This window comes from Pyrus communis, chromosome 12 (assembly GCF_963583255.1).
Source record: "Pyrus communis chromosome 12, drPyrComm1.1, whole genome shotgun sequence".
Classification (NCBI taxonomy): Eukaryota; Viridiplantae; Streptophyta; class Magnoliopsida; order Rosales; family Rosaceae; genus Pyrus; species Pyrus communis.
In genome coordinates, this window is record NC_084814.1 from 18,081,164 (window position 1) to 18,101,894 (window position 20,731).

A 20,731-nucleotide genomic window follows, 5' to 3' on the forward strand; every position below is an offset into this window, starting at 1 on the left:
TTCTGAACAGCCAAGCAATTGATTGCAGGGAGGAAGAAGAAACTTGTCAGATTTCGTATTTGATGTGAAACCATGAAACCAAGGGAGGGAGAAAGAGGAGAAAAATAGCTTGGATCGATCTTCGCTTAAGCAGTCTTGCGAAGATTAGAATTTGAAGACTTGAGGAGCAGCCCCTAAACTGGGAGCCGTAGAGACGGCATGCTTGTCACTGCAGTGTTGGAAGAGAAGGGAGAAGAGGCGGACATTTTGATGCGAAATTGGGTTCTAAGCTTTTTGATGGAACATGTAGCCTTAGTTTGGTACTGAGGTGATTCTGAAAAAAATGGCTATCAAAAAAAGCTAGGAGCTTTTTTATGTTTGGTAAACATTCAGCTTCAACTTTTTTTCACAGTTTTGGGTGAAAAAAAAGCCAAAAACACAAAGCTGCAAAACCCAGCTTTGAAAAACCAGTTTTTTTTCACATCTGTTTTACATAAAAGTTTATCAAATACTATAATATTGTTTTTTTTTTTTTTTTTTTCAAAAGCACTTTTACAAAAAATTTTACCAAATAATATACTGCTTTATTTCATAACTACTTATTCTCACAGTATAGCAGAAACAGTTTTTTTTTAAAGTACAATAACACCAAACCAGCCCGGAGAGAGAGGAAAGAGAGACTTTTTAATGTTAAAACTATTAAAGAAAATTGATTACTAGCCGTAGGATATCATCTAACGGCCATGAAATGATTGGTCCGGTGGCTCCGTTGTGAAGGTTCCGGCGAGGGCCCGAGCCCATCATTTTTAATTACTAAATCTGCAGACAAATATATTCCCACTCGGAAGGTCTAGAATAAAATATTTTGAAAATGAAAGAATATTAGTATATTATAAAATTAGACTAGACAGAGCAACATTCTCTCTCTCTCTCTCTCTCTCTCTCTCTCTCTCTCATACACTAGCCAACACATAAAGCAAGGGCCATACGTACAGAACGTCCACAAACAACCCTCACTCCTCTCAAAAACATTCTTTTCTATTTTGTTTTCCAGCTTTTGTAACCAGTTTCAAGAAAAGTGAATTTTTCTCTCTTTTTGAGGAAAACAGTTTTCTTCTTCTTCCTATAGGCTATAGCTCTTCTTCCTTGTGCACTCAAGTTTTCAGCCATGGATACTGCTCAGTGGCCACAGGTAGACAGATTTTTTACTTTTCATTTTTCTTCATTAAACCCCATTCCCTCCTCCTTCTCTTTACTTCTATGAATATATACAGTCATCTTTTTGTTCATTAATTGAATGGCCTCGTGGATCCTCTTTTCTTTCTGTAAGGATATTGATGCAAGTCCCCACTCAGTTTTTGGATTTAGTTTTTATCACTTCTTCAACATGGTATTTCACTTTACCTTTTGTTTAGGTGATAAAGTAAAAAAGAGCCCAATTATCTTTTGTTGTTTTTGTTCCTCTCCTTTTGTTGCTGGCTCATACAATTTTCAAAAAAGTGTAAATTGAAAAGCAGTTCCTTCAGTTGTTTTGTTTTGCTTGTCTTCTCCCATTTCTCTAATTTCACAGTATTCCTACTGATCAAATACTATTTCTTTTGTTTGGTCTGAAATTTATCTTGTTCTTTTTTCTGTTGGCTTTTTTAGGGAATTGTGGTGAAACCAATAGAGGAGATAGTGACAAACTCATGCCCTAAGCCTGCAGCAGCTAATAATTTGGAGAGGAAAGCAAGGCCTCAGAAGGAACAAGCCCTAAACTGTCCAAGGTGCAACTCCACCAACACGAAATTCTGCTACTACAACAACTACAGCCTCACACAACCAAGGTACTTCTGCAAGACTTGCAGAAGGTACTGGACTGAAGGTGGGTCCCTCAGAAGCATCCCAGTTGGAGGTGGTTCAAGGAAGAACAAGAGATCTTCATCCTCAAACAATTCTCCATCAACAACTTCTAACAATTCTTCTTCTTCCTCAGCATCCAAAAGGCTTCCTGATCTGATTCACCAAAACCCTAAAATCAACCAAGCCCAAGATCTGAACCTCACTTTCCCATCCACTAATCAAGATTTCAGGAATATTATCTCTGGTCACTTGCTTAATCACCATCATCAACAACTTCCAAACAACAACATCAATGATCAAAGCACCAACAAGCAGCAAAACCACATCTCTACTTCTTCCCCAACTTCTACTACTACAACTACAACAACATCCCACCTTTCTGCCTTAGAGCTTCTCACTGGATTGACTTCTAGGGGTTTGAACTCCTTCATGCCTATGCCAGTCCTATCAGACCCGAACAACAACAACTCTGTATATAATAGTCCTTCTGGACTAATTAATCCGATGCAGGATTTCAAGCCAACTCTTAATTTTTCACTGGATGGGCTTGGAAGTGGATATGGGAGTCTTCAAGGTCATCATGTTCAACAGAGCAGTGGGAGGCTTTTGTTTCCCTTTGAAGATTTGAAACAAGCTCCTTCAGGAGGAGGGATTAATGAGCAGAACAAGCAGCATGGAGATTCAACTGGGTATTGGACAGGAATGCTAGGAGGAGGATCATGGTAATTAGTAACAAGAAGAGACTTGCATCCTGGGTTTTTTCTCTCTTATTTCTGATTTTAAACTTTTTATTAGTCTTTGGCTTTTTGGGTGGGTGACTTAATGTTTGGATTTCTTCATAACTAACAGATAGGATACATGGGTTTTCTTAATATTCTTCATTTCTCCTTCTCTTTTTTTTCTTCTTGGAATGGCCTTTACTCTTTTGAAGTTAGATGGTGGTGGGTTTTTGAAGCTTATTTTAGATATGGCTTCAAAATGGCTTCTTACGTGTAAGGAGCTGAGCAGTGTTCATAAAAAAAAAGGGCGTGGAGGATGGAATCTATGATATCAATCAAGACCAGCCCAGATTTTTTTTTAGGGTAGAAAAAGTAGAAAAGAGGCATATGGCATGCACTGTATAATCATCTGCCCTTTTTAATATTTCATGTAATTTCTTCTAGTTCTATCACTACAAGAAAATCAAAGGGCATCGCGGTCCACTGAAATGTGCTACTAATTGGTTCGCTTGGTACAATAAATAATATGTATAATTTGCAACTTAGTTTGTAAGGATCTGAAGTGGACACTTCAATGTAATTGTTTATCTCCATGCATCTATTTACACACACACACACACATATTGTTGTTTTAGGAGGATTTTAGTTTAAGGTTTTATTCAGAAACAGAGATTTATCCAGCCATTACTCAAAGATCTCCATGAAGCATATGAGCAAGAGGGGAGAGCTTGCTAGCTGAAGAGCCAGAGAAGAACTCTGATGCCTTCCACATGACTTCGTAATAAACAACTTTTCAAAAAAGCAGCTTCTGGCTTCTCTCCAAGTTTTAATTTAGAACCACTAAACCTTCTACTTAAACCAAAAGCTCACCTATTGACTACATATCTAAACAGTTCTGAAGACTCCCCCTCTAATCTCTATGTCCCATTTCCTGGAATGATATCATTGCTTCCATTCCATTCCACACCCCTTTTCCTTTTTTTTCTTTTTTTTTCTTTTTTTTTCCCTCCAGTGAAAGATTGAGAGAAAGAACTGACAAACCCTACTTTCTTTGGTCTTTGTTGGGACCCACAAACATTCCCCTTGGCAAGTGTGCTAGAGAAAGAATAATACACCCCACTAAGTTGATCCATCTAGATCTGAACTCTCAAATTTTTTAGTTTTTTAAATTTCTTTGTTTCTTGCTGTAAGCAACTTGTGGTGTATGATAAAAAAATAATGGTGTTATCCACACATTTATTTTTATTTTTTACATTTTTTTTTTAATTTTTAATAATCAGATTGAATAAATTAAAGAAGATTAATAGATAAAAGTAAACAGAAGTGTGAGGGTGATAAAAAATGGTGTGTGAATTATAAGACCACCGTTAAAAAAATAGAATCCGCATAACATTTTTCTTTTTTTTTCATCATTTTTTGTTTTTGTCTTTTGATTGTATTTTAATATTTTCATTCAAAGAGTCAAAAAATAAATAGAAGCGAGAGTAAAAAAGAAAAGGCTAAATTGTAGCAAATGCTTATGATCTATAACACGAGTTTCGTTTTTGCTTCTGAACTCTATTAATAGTTTCCTTCCTCAAATTATGTCATTCGTTGCTCTATTAGTCCTTTTCGTTAAAGTACCATGAACCATCCACAAAATTTCGTGTTTATGATTGGATCTCCTGAATGTATGACTACATGATCTTAGTTTTAATTGGAACTCTTTAATACCCCATAAAGTATTTTGAGGAGGAACTCCTCCTTAACCTTAAGGAGCCAAGCTCTTCTCTTTTTAAAATAAATTAAGTGTTTTTTTTTTTTAAATTTTTATTTTTATTTTTATGAAGCTTAAATTTGATAGAAAAGAAGACATAGTTGATGGAAAGAACACTCATGCAACATAGAGTTAAATTGAAGGACGAGAGAAATTAATATGAGAACTTAGTGACGAAAAATAAACATAAAAGAAAGTTCAGGGATCCTTGCTACCATGCACTCAAAAGAAAAATAATGTATAAATATCAATTGCATGTATAATAACTAGCAAATGTTGGATGTACCGTAATAACCTAACATGGATGTCATTTTCCAGCCAAATTTTGACGGTTTATTTATAACTTGGTAATCCAAATTAGTTTCTCCGAGGGCTTTTTGGGTAATCCAAACATGTCTACAGTCATTACAGATCACTTTAGTCCAAGTTGACATATGAATATGACAACCCATTTTCCTATAGTTAATCACCACGAAATGAAGTAGGATAATACTAGGGATGTCAAAATCCTAAACTAAATTTACAAACTAAATTATGTGTCATTAATAGGAAGTAAGTATGGTAATCAACACTTACTAATTCAATTATCAATATTCACATTATTTGGTTTGCAAAATTTAGTTTAAAATTTTGGTCTCCCTTACATTATCCGATGAAATATAATGGCCATCCCAACTATTATTCTAGAATAAAAAAACAAAATAATAAAAAACAAAAAAAAAGTAGGAAAGAGGATGGAAAGTGGATTTGAGTAATCAAATGTCGTTGGTGGATGTGTTGTGGTTTGGATTCTTGTGTGTTGGGTTTTTGTGCTTAGGTTTTTTCAATGAACAAGATGTTTTCCAAACTTATCTCTTACATTTCTTGAGTTAAAACCACAGAAGCATCCTTTGTTTTTGGCAATGCGTGAAATATCTGCCTGCTGCCCTCTTTACATTCTTGGAGACCTATAATTCCCATAACCTAACTCGTAGGATAAAGAAGTATGCATTTCAAGGGGTGAGAGAAATGAGCGGTGTTATTATTGTACACGAAAAAGTTACGTTCTTCAAATGTATGATGTGTTGGGCACGTCATTTTATAAATTTTATTTGATAAAACAACGGGGGTAAAGTGTGAGTATGACACCTTATTATGCAGTTAGTCAAAATTACTTTCACAAAAGCATGTGACCTCTTGTATTTTGGTCTTAATTATCTAATCCCACCACATCGATCACACTTTGTGTGAGAGTTTCCCTTACAAAACATGTCATAACCAAGTTTTCTTTGGCATGGCGAATCATTTACTGAAAATAAATGACCAAATATTTGGTGGCGGACGTAGCATTCGAGGGAGAATTTCATAGAACAGGTCACTACCACTGTGGCGTCCCAAATCACTAATGCAAGGTTATGTGCAAGACTTTCTCCTTATGACCTTGTATTTGTGGTTCAAACACCAAAGTGCCAGTGAAACCGTACCATCTACGTCCTTCTCGTAGCATCGCCCCATTCAAGGTGGCAAGACATTACACATAGATTCTTTGTCTAAAAATGAAGATGTCTAACATCACGAGGTAGAATAGGACGAACGTTTGCGCTTGACGAGGGCAAAAATTGAAAGATCATAAGAGTTAAATGTTGTAGTCAAACATATGATGGCTACATTTATACTTAAAATATGAGAACCCAAATTCAAATTCTCTTTTAACAACACGCAATAGTCCAGAAATGTCATCTCAATAATCCCAATCTTGCCCAACAAGTAAGTCCGTCCCACCCAATAGGCCCTACAGACTTGGAAGAAAAAAAGAACCAAGATGGAGAGTGGTCCAGGGTCCATCTTCAATTATGTTTCTACAGCATTATCGTCAACAGGGACGGGAACCGGCCACGATTAGAAAAAATACACCCAAGGATTTTGAGAGAATATAAATACGGGGTAACGAAACATAAACTTTTCTATCTGGAAACAAATAAGAGCAGTGAAACTCAGCAATGATAGCACTTACAAAGAGAAAATCAAATGCAGACATTTTCCCAGTCGCCCGTCTGGTTTGAATGCAACAGAGCAGCGAAGGGGTAAAAAATTTCACTTCATCCAAAAAATAATACATTGTTTCCAGTTTCAACATTTCAACAGGGATTCTACCGTTATGTCTGAATTGCCAATATGATTAGGGCAAGGGAACTCATATGATTGGACCAAGAAAACTATAGTCAAGCTTGATCGTTTAGAGAGATCAGTGATCAGCGTTGATTCCGAATATACGAACCTTGTGCATGTTTGGGAACTTTGCAACTACCAACACAAAAACTGCTAGCGTGTTAAAGATGAGCATTGGATTTTGATAGTCCGTCGTGTGTGAGGCTATCAAGTACCTGCCAAATGAAAGATGATGGATAGGTAAGCAAAATAGATGTCTTATTGAGTTAGAATTATTCGATACAGTAGCATCACACGTGAGAAAAAAGTTGTACATCCCATGAGCATTCTGGTCTAACATGTCTGAGTGCATTTCTATAATTCATAAGATCAAATTAAGCTAACCAACAAACGTGTGACATCTGTATAACAGCTATGTTGAATTAAATGGTTCACTTTATTCTGAAGCGCTCACCGATGGGACTTAAATTGAGGGACACTGTATTTAATGGTTAGACACAAGATGACTATTGTAAGAGACCATCAAGGGAGCACCGCTGATCTCCCCGTAATGACTAGAATTCATGCTTGCATTTTCAAAATCCAAAAAGCGATCTGCAAGGCTTATAAAGAAAAACTTCCAAGTACTTACAACACAACAGGCACGACAGTTAGAAATTTTCTGTTTCGAGTGAGTTGGTTGCCATTGTCTATTTGCTCCCACCATGTCAGTGCATTGTAGATACCCTGATCATCTGCAAATGGTGTTCCTTTCTTCCAGTGGAAAAAGTGATAAGTAACCTTAAGACAATCATAAAACATGGTCATAAGTAAATCAAAGTATCAATAACTAAACTATAATAAAGACATCAAATCTACCATACAGATCATAAGATAGATAACACATATTCGACGACCGGTTAACCTCCAACAAGACATCAACTTTTTACTTTTCTCAAGAAGATGCATAACAGATACTTATAACATAAAATCAGCAGCCCCAAATTTGAAGAGAGCTTCAACTCAACTCAATTAAAGGGTAGTGAGAACTCAATGAATTTTTCATTTATCAGTATGAAGTTTACAATTCCAAATTACATTAACATTACGCAGAAACACTCTGCCTATATTCCTCAGATAAAAGTTGTTCATTCCCCTGTACCCAATGCTCAGCAAAATCTGCGCTCAGCATCCAGATACGAATCCCGTAAAACTCAATCTGATTTCCTGGTGTTAAATCATAGATACATCCCCGTCTACTGATTTTGATTCTTTTGAGAGCATATTATTGAACAGAGACTTGTTTATCAATTCTACCCCATCTCTACTGCAGAACTGAACACGAGAGTTTCTTCTCCTCCGCCTCCTTGTGAACTAAAAAGATTATACAACTATACAGACCTATATAATAAAGTATATAACTTCCGAGATTGTTCACAATTTCATCCAATCAGTTAGAGACTCCCGCATCTTGCCTAGTGTTTAGAAATTTCTACAATTCGATTCAAACGTAACATAAATTCACATTCAAGTATGATTTATTCAATCCTACTGAGTTCTTCATCAATCACAACAACCCTAAACCATTCGTCGATTCAGATTCACAATCACAATCAAAGTAATTAACCTAATCCACCACCATAATTAACCAAATCGAACAGGAAAAAATAAGCAGATTAAGTTAAATCTTCGAACAAATAAACACAGAAGACTGAAGAGAAGGGAAGAGAGAAAATACGAGAAAGTGAGAGAGGTGGACGACGGTCCAGGCCATGCCGGGAGAGCAAGAGAAGAGGCAGAGAACGGTGAGCCACGAGAAAAACACCATAAGAATGTAAGTGGTCCAGACTCCGGGGTACGTGAACCACTCCGTGTTCCGATTCAGATCCGTCGGTCGCACCGCCGTTACATACATTTTCCGATCCTTTTTTTTCTGGATTTTCTGAATTTTTTGGGATGATGAAACGAAATCAATTAACCGGCAGAGACTACGAGATGGAGATGAAGATTAAGATTAACGACGACGATGATGGGAGTGTTAATAAGGAGCAGCTGCTCATCATCACCGACGTCAAAAACGAAAAGAAAATAAGACGATTTGGGGAAGTTGCGTTGCAGGACGGATTGAGATTCGGGGGATTTTTGGGGTTGGCGACTTTGGCGTGTGTTGTTGTCGTTGTTGTTTTTTTTTTTTTTTTTTTTTTTTTTTTTTTTTTTTTTTTTTTTTTTTTTTTTTTTTTTTTGGGGTTTATTATTTATTTAGGAATTTAGAAGAAAAAAAATGGAATTGGAGCGAAGGAGTATGATTGATGATGAATATTTTTAGAGAGCTTTAATGAAAAGAGTTTGTTCCAACAAATATTTAATAAAAAACAATCTTAAAATGTTATTTAATCAAAAGGACTCAAAGTTTAATAAAAAAATTATCTAAAACTATTGTGTACATATAACTTTTTTCGTGCCCTTATCCTCCTCATCCTCGTCATCGTTCTCATCCTTTTATCTGCACCATGAACAATTTATAGAGTTAGTATTTTATTCCAATTAGATCCAATAAGGACCTACGATCCTGATGATGTACGTACATGTTAGGCGTCTATAAATAGCTGAGATTCATAACCTTAACTTTGGTCTTTATCTTAGGTTCTTGTTATATCAGGACTAAAAATAAGGTGCACCCAAAATTATGAGCATTTTGGAAGAAAAATATTAGATATGCATTTCATACGCATTCAAGAATGTGCTTTTTTGGTTGTGTGAGGGAAGTATGTGTATTTTGATTTTTCTTCCATGACTTTCTTCATTTGAGACTTCATTACTTTCTAAAATAGAGCCACCATTTGTATTCCTTTCCCCCTCGGTTTATTTATTTCTCATTTTCCTTGGCTTCTTATCTGGAAACGGTTAATGTGATATAATAGCCTTCTGGTATAAAAAGACCCATTGAACGTAGAGGTTAATGTCGAAAGTGCAAATGCATAGGCATTAGGCATTCTTTCATCCGGGAAATGTATTATTGTAATATATGCTTACCAAATCAAAGTTCAAATCAAAGTTCAAAAATGAAGCATTCATCGGAACAAAACCGCCAAAACAAGTTCAAAGAAGTTTAATGGCAGAAACTGACGAAAAAATGTCTGGAAACAAAAAAAGAATCAAAACATAAAAATATTTTTGGAGAACCCAAAACATAACAATGTTTATGGGGAAAAAGAAAATCAGATATAGTGTTTGTTTTATCTGTGCACAAACAAACACTGTATCTGGAAAGGAAAGAACCAAAATCCAAAAACAGTGACTTAAATTCCAGAAACAGTGACTTAGATTTTAGAAACAGTGATTTAGATTCCAGAAACAGGCTATGTTTTAACCTTTGATTGTTTCTTTTTTTTCATGCATCAGTTGATTATATTTAAGAAACATGATACTTATTTTTCTTTGAATCCAAATACAATAAATTTCACTATTTCTTTTCTAGCTTACATGTATGAAACAGTGTGTCTATTTCATTTGGATTCAGAAACAGTGCCTTAGATTCCAAAAATAGTGTTTCTTAAAATCCAAAAATAGTTTATTTTTACAGTCCAGAAATAGTGACCCGTAGTTATTATTGAATAACATGCAAATCTCAAATTTATTTTCTGAGGAAACAAACGATGAACTCCACTGATGAAGAAAAATTGAAAAACAGTACTTCGAATACATTATGAATAATAACGATGATCACATTTCAACGAAATAATACAAAATATAAATTAAATAGCATGAGGATCTATATTTTTGTTTCAAAGAAAAAGAAGAAGGTCTGCAAAACAACGATGAACTCCATTAACGACGAAAATCTGGAACTCAACCTAAAAAAGTTAGGGGTAAAATTGAAAAATCATATTTTATTATAGTTGGGCCATTTTTAGTTGGACTACTTTAATATGGGCCTTGTGCTAATCATTAAACAAAACTTATAACGTGGTTTTTGATTAAAACTAAATTTTTTTAAAGCTTTTTTCATTAGTTTTCTTATATTTTTAACGGTCGGTGATGGAGTTGGTGCGAAGAGATCCATTAACCTTACCTAACAATGTATAATATATTATATAAGGCTCGTTTGGTGGGCTAGATGAGATTAGACCTTAGAAGTATGATTGGATTAACGAAGACATATAAGATAGGACTTGTAACTCATATAAAATGATAGGTTGGATAACCGACTCTATTGTGGATTCATAACTTATCATATCTAGTCATGTTCATCTCACATTTTGACACAATAAGCAACAGACTGTACTCAAGTGTATTTTAATTGGTCACAACTTATCATAACTAACCCACCAAATAAGCTCATAAGAGTCTCATTCTCCTAGGCTTTAAGGTTTTAGGATAACGATATTCATACATTCATTTTTACTTCTTACACATACAGCTCAATTTTTTGACCGCCAGATCGAATAAATTGTATATCAAGACCACCTAATTTTTATTGTTGTAGTTTCTTCTTCACGTAGATTAAGATGAAATAGTATGCAATTTTGAACCATGAAGTTTAAGAAAACGAGACTAATATCATAAGTACATTTTTGTTGGTCCACCCAAAAATCTGTTATGTGGAGAGATTTTCAATATATTTGGTACACAATCTGATACACCTAAAATCATAACACAATTGAAGAAAGATCTATAAAATTTATCCTTACTTATATTATGACACGAACGGTACTCGACTATATTTCGGTAACATAGAAAAAGCTTTGTTTTGCGCCCCACCGACATCCTACAATGTTTCCAACAAAAATGAATTATGATTTTTAAAAAGACGTGTTTTCAAAATATCCTTTGTTTTGTTTTTATGTTTTTTTTAGCAGCAGACACGTTTTGCAGCCGTATTTATTTGAAAATATGTTTGGAGGAATTGCTTTTTATTTTATACAAACGACAGCTTAATAGTTTAAATTGTTAGTTTTTATGGAGAACGAAGATCGAATCCTGCATCAAAGTACATAAACATTATTTCTTTGAGCATTGATAAAATGAACGAAGAAATAAAAGAAAACAATTGGATGTCTGTGATGATTTGGGTCAACATTTTTTTCGTATTAGAGGGTAACCTTCACATAACAATCCGTAATTTAATACTTGAAAACTTGACTTATATTTATTAGATGCAGTTGATTCTCTCTCGCTTTCTTTCATATTCCTTTATAAATTCCACATAAATAAACATATAAATTGTTCATTAACGCGAAAGCAATAAAGATAATAGGGTTAGGCTACCCAACCTAACTCCAAAATAAAGTGAAACGAGAAATCTCAAAATGCAAATTAAGGTCATTATTTGGCCAAAGACACTAGTTCTCTTTAAAATGACGGGTTATGGTCCCAAATCAAACATCAAGCTCTCCAAATTCTGAATCTTTTAAACGTATTTTTCTTGTGTTGACGCTTGCCGAACGACTCCATAATCCAAGACGCTAGTTGTTCTACATCACTTACCCAAGTACAAACAGAAGCATTCTACAATGTCAAAATACAAGAATTAACATCATATCATTTGCTTGTGTTGTGGGGGAGAGTAAATTACTAAATTGTAATGCTTGGAAAATATATTGATATAAAGCTCAATTTTCATCAAAGACCAATTAATGCCCTTCCTATTTCAACAGAATATTAATTTTACAACATATAAGGAGGCCAAAGCAAAAACTTGTCAAAGGCTAACAGTTGCATTGCCAGCCCCATCCAATCCCTCCACTAATCTTCTCTTTGCAGACTTCGTTCTAAAACACCAGACCTCGAAGGCCTCGCTCAAGTCCGGATACTGGACCTGCTCGGCTCCCATCCAGTCTGCCAGAATGTCCGCTTGATCATTTGACGGCAATGCCAGCACCAAGGTCACCATGGCCCCTTCAATGCTCTGGCACAAGTCTTCACTCATCTTGTATGGAAAGCCCGTCTCCTCGCTGCCCTTTGAGTCCAAGAGCGGTTTCATCTTCCTTATATAAGGCAGCCATGTCTTTAGTAATGAGACACGGATTGGAGTTGGAAGAATCACATTGCCATAGCCAACTGCTTCCAAGACTTTAGCAGTCACTTCTATGAGCTTAATTTTCAAACCCCACATAAAAGAATCTAGTTTCTTATCCTCGATTACTTCTAAAACGTTACTTGAGTTTTCAGCCCAGTTGGATACGAAATCCTTCATCAAATCCATCTTCCCAAGTATGTTAAACATCCACTCAAGATCAGACAAACTATGCAATATTTTCTCCTCTGCCCTATCAGATACAAGGTCAGGCTCCAAAAGTAGGGCAGACAACTCCTTTTCAAACGTCGAATAAATCTGCAATAGACCCATTCTCAGCACTGATTTTACTTCATCATCAGCTGTGACCAACGGTGCATCCTCATCTTCTCCTAACATGAATTCAACTTGTTCTTGGGCAGAAGTCTTAAGCTCATTACCGAATGGAGGGCATGGTTCGGAAATGGATGTGGCAACGCGAACCGCTGAGACAAAAACGTTTTTGGTGGCAGCTAAATCAACAGGTTGGATCCTGGCTAATATCGGCATAGCTATTGGACCCAAATTTGAAACTGCTTTTAGGATAAGTTCCTCTTCTTTGTCCTCCCAAGGAACAGCCTCTAAGTACTGGATGCAGCAGCGTGCAATCTCTTCGCACTGGAAGGCAACTGCTACGTGAAGAATACCAAGTGCAGATTTAACAGAATCCAACGAGTCCGAAATTGAGTCTGCTGGAAGATAAAGCAGCTTCAACAGGTTGACATGGTGATCGTGGTTAACCTCTGAGCAATGTATATTGATGCAATCACTACAGCTCGGATGAGAAAGCCGGTTGGCAAAGTACTTGCTCCTATTTATCAGAACAGAGGAGTGGGAATATAACCGTTTCGGTATCCCTTCTCTATTCTTCAAGCATATAACAACGTCACTAGTTTTCCGATCACCAAACCTGCGGGGCTTGGTCTGTAAAGCTTCGTCCATGTGCGCGAACAACGCTCATGCTTTATGATATCGAAACAGCAAAAATTCGGAGTCGTTTCCAGCTGCAAATTAAGATTTTCTTAGATACTCGGTTCACATAACCTAAACAAACATCAACATAATGTATATAAACTTGCATATTGTATACAATTGTATGCAATGATCTATGTCACCAACTGACAACAATCTTCTTAATTTTTCAGTATCCAACATAGTTAACAGATAATCATTACTTAATCAAAAAGGAAATTAAATCAAACCCACCGACAAGAAACAAGATTATTGCAGCTAGAAAGCACCTCAATTAACCAAACAACTCAGGATTTACTTAACATAAACCATTCAATTAAATCAAATTAACAAATCCCTGGTTGGATTCTGTAAGCTAGTAATGACAATAGTGATAGTAATGATAATAGTGAACTAAACACAGAATAAGAACTAAACCCAAATATAGCTCCAATAAAAAAGAAAAATTCTTGATTTCTCACAGACCACAGGTAAATATTACTAAATAATAAAAACCCATCAAATTTATCCAATCCCCTTTCAATTATTTGGAGCAAAATATTCAAAGTTCCAATCTTTTTATTGCCTCAAATAAAAATTCCATTTTTGCTTTTCAAATTGGTAATTCTGAAAGAATACATAAATAAATAAAACTCACCTTTAATTTTATCAACCGCAGTAATGGATCTGCAGTGTTCCAGTGCAAAATTGAATCTGAATTTTGCTGCAATTCAGAAGGGTTAAAAACGCGCAGAAGAAGCCCTCCATTGGAGGGTCTGATTTTTTGAGTTGATCCTTTCAGTTGTGAGAGCTCCGAGGAAATGAGCTTTGGAGTGAAACGCAAAAGTTTTCAGACTGACCAAATGGCCCTTGTGTATGAATTGTAATTTAGGATGATGTGCTGCAACATCAAGAAGGTATAGGAGGAAATTAATATGAATTTGAAGGGCAATTTTGTGCATGTAAACATGGACATTAGTTCTCTACCCTAAATTGGGGAACAGTTGTTTGGTGGAGACAACGTTATTTGTATCTGATTGGATCTTTGCATCAACTTGGCAAATTGGCATGCCCACTTGCTCTTTTCTTAAAGGATGAATGATTTCATAGCTACTTTACCTTGAAGTAATCTTGTTCGGTTCTTTAGAGGTAACGAATCACTTGTTTCATATCTAACGTACGGATCACAAATATTCAAAAGTAACTCATTAAAATCATGAAAATAAAAATTCAGATACAAATATCAAACTCCTTTTTTCTGCAATCTTGTTTGATTTTTTGTAGATACCAATTGAAGTGCGAAAGATCTTGGGAGAGACAAGTATACTGCTATAGCTGACTCACAAGCTCATTGAATAAGATTTTAAAAACGAAGAAGATGTGCAATGAGAAAAAGGTAAACTGAGGCAAAAGGCACTAATCTCAAACAATCGATTCGGATTTATGTTAAGGTGCTCAATTACGGAGGCTATCTATCTCTTACGAAGATTTATAGAACGATAAAAGATATACAAAAGGATTTGCATATGGTTTTTTTTATAGATATGGAAAAAGCATATGATAAGGTCTCAAGAGAAATTTTTTGGATGATTCTAGATAAAAAAAAAGGTGTACAAGTATCATATATTTTGACAATAAGAGCAAGCCCAGCGTGGGCACATGCTCGGGGGACAGGGGACAGAACAAGGGCCCGAGGCCCGGTGGATCAGCTCCAGCGTGGGCAAGCCCGAGTGAAGGTGGAGGCCCGAGCTCTGGGCCCGTGGGGAATTGCCAGCCCGAGAGCCTGAGGCCATGTGACGTCAGCGCTGATGTCAGCCTGGCGTCAGGTGTCACATCCCGGCCAGGGGCGGATCATTTCCCGAGCCCGCTCCACCACCGTAGCACGATATTGTCCGCTTTGGGCTTACCATTCCCTCACGGTTGTGTTTTTGGGAACTCACGAGCAACTTCCCAGTGGGTCACCCATCATGAGATTGCTCTAACCCCTTTCTCGCTTAACTTCGGAGTTCCTACGGAACCTGAAGCCAGTGAGCTCCCAAAAGGCCTCGTGCTAGGTAGGGATGGGAATATACATTTAAGGATCACTCCCCTTGGCGATGTGGGATGTCACAATCCACCCCCCTTAAGGGCCCGACGTCCTCGTCGGCACACACGCGGCCAGGGTTAGGCTCTGATACCAATTTGTCACATCCCGGCCCGGGGCGGATCACTTCCCAGGCCCGCTCCACCACCGTAGCACGGTATTGTCCGCTTTGTGCTTACCATTCCCTCACGGTTTTGTTTTTGGGAACTCACGAGCAACTTTCCAGTGGGTCACCCATCATGGGATTGCTCTAGCCCCTTTCTCGTTTAACTTCGGAGTTCCTACGGAACCCGAAGCCAGTGAGCTCCCAAAAGGCCTCGTGCTAGGTAGGGATGAGAATATACATTTAAGGATCATTCCCCTGGGCGATGTGGGATGTCACATCAGGCATTATTTAATTTATTTTGTGTCAGGCGCGTGCACCCCACTCGCGCGTGGGGGCGCGTCGCTGACACAAAATCAAAAAAAAAAAAAAAAAAAAAAAAAAAAAAAAAAACTTTTTCAGTTACCGTTGGGAAGCCACGTGGCTTCCCACGGTCCGTTCGATCTCAACGGTTATTTAATTTGGACCGTTCGATCTGAACGGTTAAAAAAATAAAAAAGTCTTATTTAATATCCACCGTTCGATCTGAGATCAACGGTGGATATTAATATGCTTTATAAATAAAAAAATAAAAGAAAAAATAGTTTTACAATTAAGAAAAGTTACCGTTGTGACACATGGCACAATCTGGAGTGTTGGAATTCAAATTTTATTATATCAAACGGCAGAGATTAATTAATTGAATAAAACTTTAAAAAAAATTGTAAAAAATTCAAAAAAATTCTGAAAAGACGAAAAAATCTGAAAAATTTGAAAAAATCTGAAAAAAAATTGTTTTTACTTTTCTATAAATACCTTCTCATTATCATCTACCTTACACAACAATTTCATATTTTCTCAACTACTTTCAATCACATTCCTTTCTTTGTCTCAAAGTTTGAATCCATTTTTTTTCAACAAAATGACCATTGGTGCAGGTACGAATTGGTCGCTTATTGAAGATGTTGCGTTGTGTACTAGCTGAGTTGAAGTTAGTCATAGTTCGCTTATAGGTAATGAGATGCAGTTGCGAGAAATGTGGAGTCTTATTCATACCAATTATCTTGAGAAAATTGGTGGGAAAAGAACCAAAGAATCGATGTCCAGTCGTTGGAAATTACTTAGCCAATTGTTTAATACGTGGAGAGACGCCTTGGCACAAGCTAGTAGTAATATTCGAAGTGGGGAAAATTACTCGGATCAGGTAACAATATATTATTTATTTGATACCCAAATTTACATTATAATTATTTGTTTGTATTATTTACTTGTTACCTACATAATTTATTATTTATTGTTTGTATTATTTATTTGTTACCTACATAATTTATTATTTATTGTTTGTATTATTTATTGTTACCTACATAATTTATTATTTATTGTTTGTATTATTTATTTGTTACCTACTTACATTATAATTATGTTGTTTGTATTATTTATTTTTTACTTATTTTCATTATAATTATTTATTTGTTACTTATTTTCATTGTGTAGGAACTTCAAGCACAAGCTTGGTACGCTGCCAAAACCAAAAGCAAAAATAAATCATTCAACCGGTGGGAATGTTGGAATATTGTCAAAGATTGTCCTAAATTTAGAGTTGTGCCAGTCGGTCCAGAAGTGCACATGAACAGCACCTCTCTACACTCTACACACGATCATGTCTCGCATGTTCATGAAGATGATGCAGAAGAAGTGCCCGAAACGCCCCTTCCTGAACAAGAGTCGGGTTCGACCCGTTATCTAATTAGGCCTCAAGGTAAGAAGGCTTCAAAGAGAAAAGGGAGTGCTTCCAAGAATGATTATGCAAAGTTCATGGAAGAACTTACTCGCCAAGGTGAATTGACTTTGGCGAAGGAACTGGCGAAATATGAGGCTGATGAGGCTGATAAGGCTAGAGAGGACGCAAAAGCAGCAGCTATTGAGAGAGAATTTCAGGCTAATGAGAGAGAAAGAGAGCTACTTAGGCAAGAAAGGGAACATGTTAGAGAAGAAAGACGGGCTCAACGAGATCGTGAGAGTATGAACACGCCTTTAGAAAGGAAGTCTCCAAATTCTAAATTTTTTTGGAAGTCAGAGAAAGCGGACGTGGTGCGAAGGAGACGTGCAAGAAAAGTGATAGCAAGCCAAGGTGGTTCTAGCACCACAAGAGAAGATCATCCTAGCACCACAAATTGGTTAAGTGATGATGAATAGAGTACTTTTTGTAATCGGAGCCCATAATTTTCCAATCACTTTGCGTTGTAATTTATTATTTATTGTTTGTATTATTTATGTTGTTTCCAATTTATTGAATATTTATTCAAATTAATTTGGTAAGTTATTTATACTAAGAGAATATTTATTGAAATGACAAAAACACACCAAATAAAATTACATAAGCATACGGAATAATTAAAAACTCACTAAAAAAATTACATAAACATACCAAATAATAAAACACACCAAATAAAATAACATAAACATACCAAATTCAAAAAAACACACTAAATGAACTTAATTATCTTCAGCTTGTTTCAATGCCCACTGGTGCTCTATCAAGTCAATTTGTCGGGCATTGTGCATGTCTGGCATTTGAAATGCAGTATATCGTTGAATGAGCCTTTCATTGTAATGTCCATCCCTTTGTAATGGCTCATGTTGCACAGGCTCATCGGTGGCGTCATGAGCACAATATATACGTGTTCTTGAATTGTTCATCGTGTCTGGCTCATATTCATCAACGGCTTCATAATTGTACTCATCTTCCAAAATCATGTTGTGAAGAATGATGCACGTCATCATGATGGATCGAAGGGACTCTACATCAAACAATCTGGCAGCACCCTTGACGATCGCCCAGCGAGCTTGGAGGATACCGAAACAACGCTCCACATCCTTCCTGTACCCCTCTTGACAGCTTGCAAAGTGTTTTTCCTTTGCACTTCGCGGACGTGGCACTGTTTTGACAAATGTTGACCATCGCAGGTAAATGCCGTCAACTAGGTAGTATGGCCCGTCGTACATACGTCCGTTCACCTTATACGTGACTTTTGGTGCCTTTCCTTACAGGACATCGTTGAACACAGGGGATTGGGCAAGGACGTTGATGTCATTTTGAGCTCCCAGGACCCCGAAAAAGGCGTGCCAAATCCATGTATCAAAAGATGCCACCACCTCCAGAATGATACTTTTTGCTCATTTTCTGTCCCCATAAGCGCCTTGCCATGCACTTGGACAGTTTTTCCACGTCCAGTGCATACAATCAATGCTTCCAATCATCCCAGGAAAACCACGCATCTCGGCCTTCTTCAACAGCCGTTCCAAGTCCATGTTTGTAAGTTTGCGGAGGTACTCAGTGGTGTAGATAGATTCGATTGCTCTGCAAAACCTTATCAGGGACTCAAGAATGGTTGATTTCCCCATCCTCGTTATCTCATCCACTTGGTCTGTAGATGCTCCATATGCAAGCATCTGCAAGGCAGCGGTAATTTTTTGCTCAGGCAGTAGACCCATAGCACCAAAAGCATATTTCTTTTGCACGAAGTAAGAATCATGGTTGCAAACAGCAATCATGATTTTGTTGAACAAATGTCGTTCCATTCTAAAACGACGTTTAAAGTACGTATCAGGGAATGCACTATTAGGAACAAAATAATCATCCAAGAGTTTCATACCTCGTCGTTGCCTGCTTCTATCAAGGTTTCCGGAACGGCTGGGCCTGCAGATCTGAGCCATAGCTTGGACGAATCTGATGGAAATCTATCCTCAAAGATTGTGAACAGATTATGACACATGGCGTGTCGTCATTCGTTAAAAATCTGATGGAAATCTATCCTCAAAGATTGTGAACAGATTATGACACGTGGCGCGACGTGATTGGTTAATAATCTTATCAGAAATCCATCACCAATGATTGTATTTTCAGATAATGACACGTGGCATAACGAGTACGATTAAAAAATTTATCGGAAATCCATCCCTAATAATTGTCTTTTCGGATTTTATGACAAGTGGCGCAACGACAATGATTAAAAATCTTATCCGAAATTACAAATAAAATTATTTTGTAGTATTTAATAATACTTCGGATAATGACACGTGGCGCAATGAGAACGATTAAAAATCTTATCCGATATTACAATTAAAATTATTTTGTATTATTTTATAAATAAATAAAATACTAATATTTTATTACCTATTGCCAGGGATATTACTATTCATTAAGGGCAGTTACTGTTCATTAGGTAGATTGAATAGTGCATAGCCTGGGGGGAGGGCTCCAACACTGGAGTTGCTCTAAAGAATATGTATAATGGAGTAAGGACTATATTAAGAACTCATGAAGATCAAACTTAAAGCTTTCCCGTAACCATAGAGTGACACCAAGGCTCAACTTTTCAGTCCTTACTTTTTGTATTAGTAATGGATGAGCTAACAAGACATATTCAAGATGATATCCCATGGTGTGTGCTTTTCCTATATGATCTAGTGTTGATAGGTAAAATGTAAAACCCCTCCCCAAATTTAGTTTCTAATTTTACTTTTTCCCTAAAAGCATTTGAAGTTTTCATTTTAGTCCCTTTATTCCTATCTAATCCGGACCCTTCATTTTGTTTTCCCTCCTCCCTCACGCTACCACGTGGCAGCCTCCTAACTCACTTATCTATCTCCATCTCTCTCGAATCTTTCACTATCTCACCTCTTTATCCCTCTCACTCACTCTTACATCTCTCTCGGACCCTCATCTTTTCCCTTTTCCCGATTGACACCCACTCACCCATCGTCACACCCGAGCCACCCCGATGATGGCGCAGTACCATCACCACCTTCCTAGACTCCCTCTCTCACTCTCTCTCATCTCTGTGGAGCTTAATGAAGCCCAGAAACCCAGGAAAAACCTTCGGCGAACCCCGTGGGTTTCGAGCAAGATCATGGCCGTCTCTGGCCACTTTAGGGTGCGTCACAGGTACAAATTCTCTTCCTCTCTCTCGTATCTTCCCTTTAGTAGCTAGATTGGTGGTTAAAATGGTAGTTGGCTATTGACCGGAGCATGGGAAGCTCCGGCCTCCTTCCCCGACGAGGAATGGGTCAGTGACCCAAACCCAATTAACCAAGGCACTTTGGGCCATGTATAAGACTCGGGCCTTAGGCCCGT

The 20,731-nt window shown here is 37.0% G+C and overlaps 3 protein-coding genes across 4 annotated transcripts; 1 reads left to right on the plus strand and 2 right to left on the minus strand.

The window, feature by feature from the left end:
- Positions 1 to 940: 940 nt before the first annotated feature.
- LOC137710500 (dof zinc finger protein DOF4.6-like) lies at positions 941 to 3,081 on the plus strand. Of its 2 annotated transcripts, none has more exons than XM_068449541.1 (2): positions 941 to 1,171; positions 1,627 to 3,081. In XM_068449541.1, exons 1-2 carry the CDS (start codon positions 1,148 to 1,150, stop codon positions 2,545 to 2,547), a joined length of 945 nt encoding a protein of 314 aa, XP_068305642.1. In that variant the 5' UTR covers positions 941 to 1,147; the 3' UTR covers positions 2,548 to 3,081. The 2 variants fall into 2 exon arrangements, with proteins under 2 accessions (XP_068305642.1, XP_068305641.1); XM_068449540.1 differs by lacking the exon at positions 941 to 1,171 and adding an exon at positions 1,201 to 1,369.
- Positions 3,082 to 6,355: 3,274 nt separating this feature from the next.
- Positions 6,356 to 8,476, minus strand: LOC137710633 (uncharacterized). Its single transcript, XM_068449708.1, has 3 exons — positions 8,162 to 8,476; positions 7,076 to 7,224; positions 6,356 to 6,659 (listed from the first exon to the last, which is right to left on the minus strand). Exons 1-3 carry the CDS (start codon positions 8,336 to 8,338, stop codon positions 6,521 to 6,523), a joined length of 465 nt encoding a protein of 154 aa, XP_068305809.1. The 5' UTR covers positions 8,339 to 8,476; the 3' UTR covers positions 6,356 to 6,520.
- A 3,624-nt stretch (positions 8,477 to 12,100) lies between these two features.
- On the minus strand, positions 12,101 to 14,286 carry LOC137710656 (BTB/POZ domain-containing protein At3g05675-like). Its single transcript, XM_068449740.1, has 2 exons — positions 14,088 to 14,286; positions 12,101 to 13,482 (listed from the first exon to the last, which is right to left on the minus strand). Exon 2 carries the CDS (start codon positions 13,418 to 13,420, stop codon positions 12,125 to 12,127), a length of 1,296 nt encoding a protein of 431 aa, XP_068305841.1. The 5' UTR covers positions 13,421 to 13,482; positions 14,088 to 14,286; the 3' UTR covers positions 12,101 to 12,124.
- Between the last annotated feature and the right edge of the window lie 6,445 nt (positions 14,287 to 20,731).

Coding starts and splice junctions, on each gene's coding strand:
- LOC137710500 (XM_068449540.1), top strand. CDS start 1,277: ATGGCCTCGTGGATCCTCTTTTCTTTCTGTAAGGATATTGATGCAAGT. Junction 1,370..1,626: donor TTTATCACTTCTTCAACATG/GTATTTCACTTT, acceptor TGGCTTTTTTAG/GGAATTGTGGTGAAACCAAT.
- LOC137710633 (XM_068449708.1), bottom strand. CDS start 8,338: ATGTATGTAACGGCGGTGCGACCGACGGATCTGAATCGGAACACGGAG. Junction 7,225..8,161: donor TCCACCTCTCTCACTTTCTC/GTATTTTCTCTC, acceptor GATTGTCTTAAG/GTTACTTATCACTTTTTCCA. Junction 6,660..7,075: donor ACTGTCGTGCCTGTTGTGTT/GTAAGTACTTGG, acceptor TTCATTTGGCAG/GTACTTGATAGCCTCACACA.
- LOC137710656 (XM_068449740.1), bottom strand. CDS start 13,420: ATGGACGAAGCTTTACAGACCAAGCCCCGCAGGTTTGGTGATCGGAAA.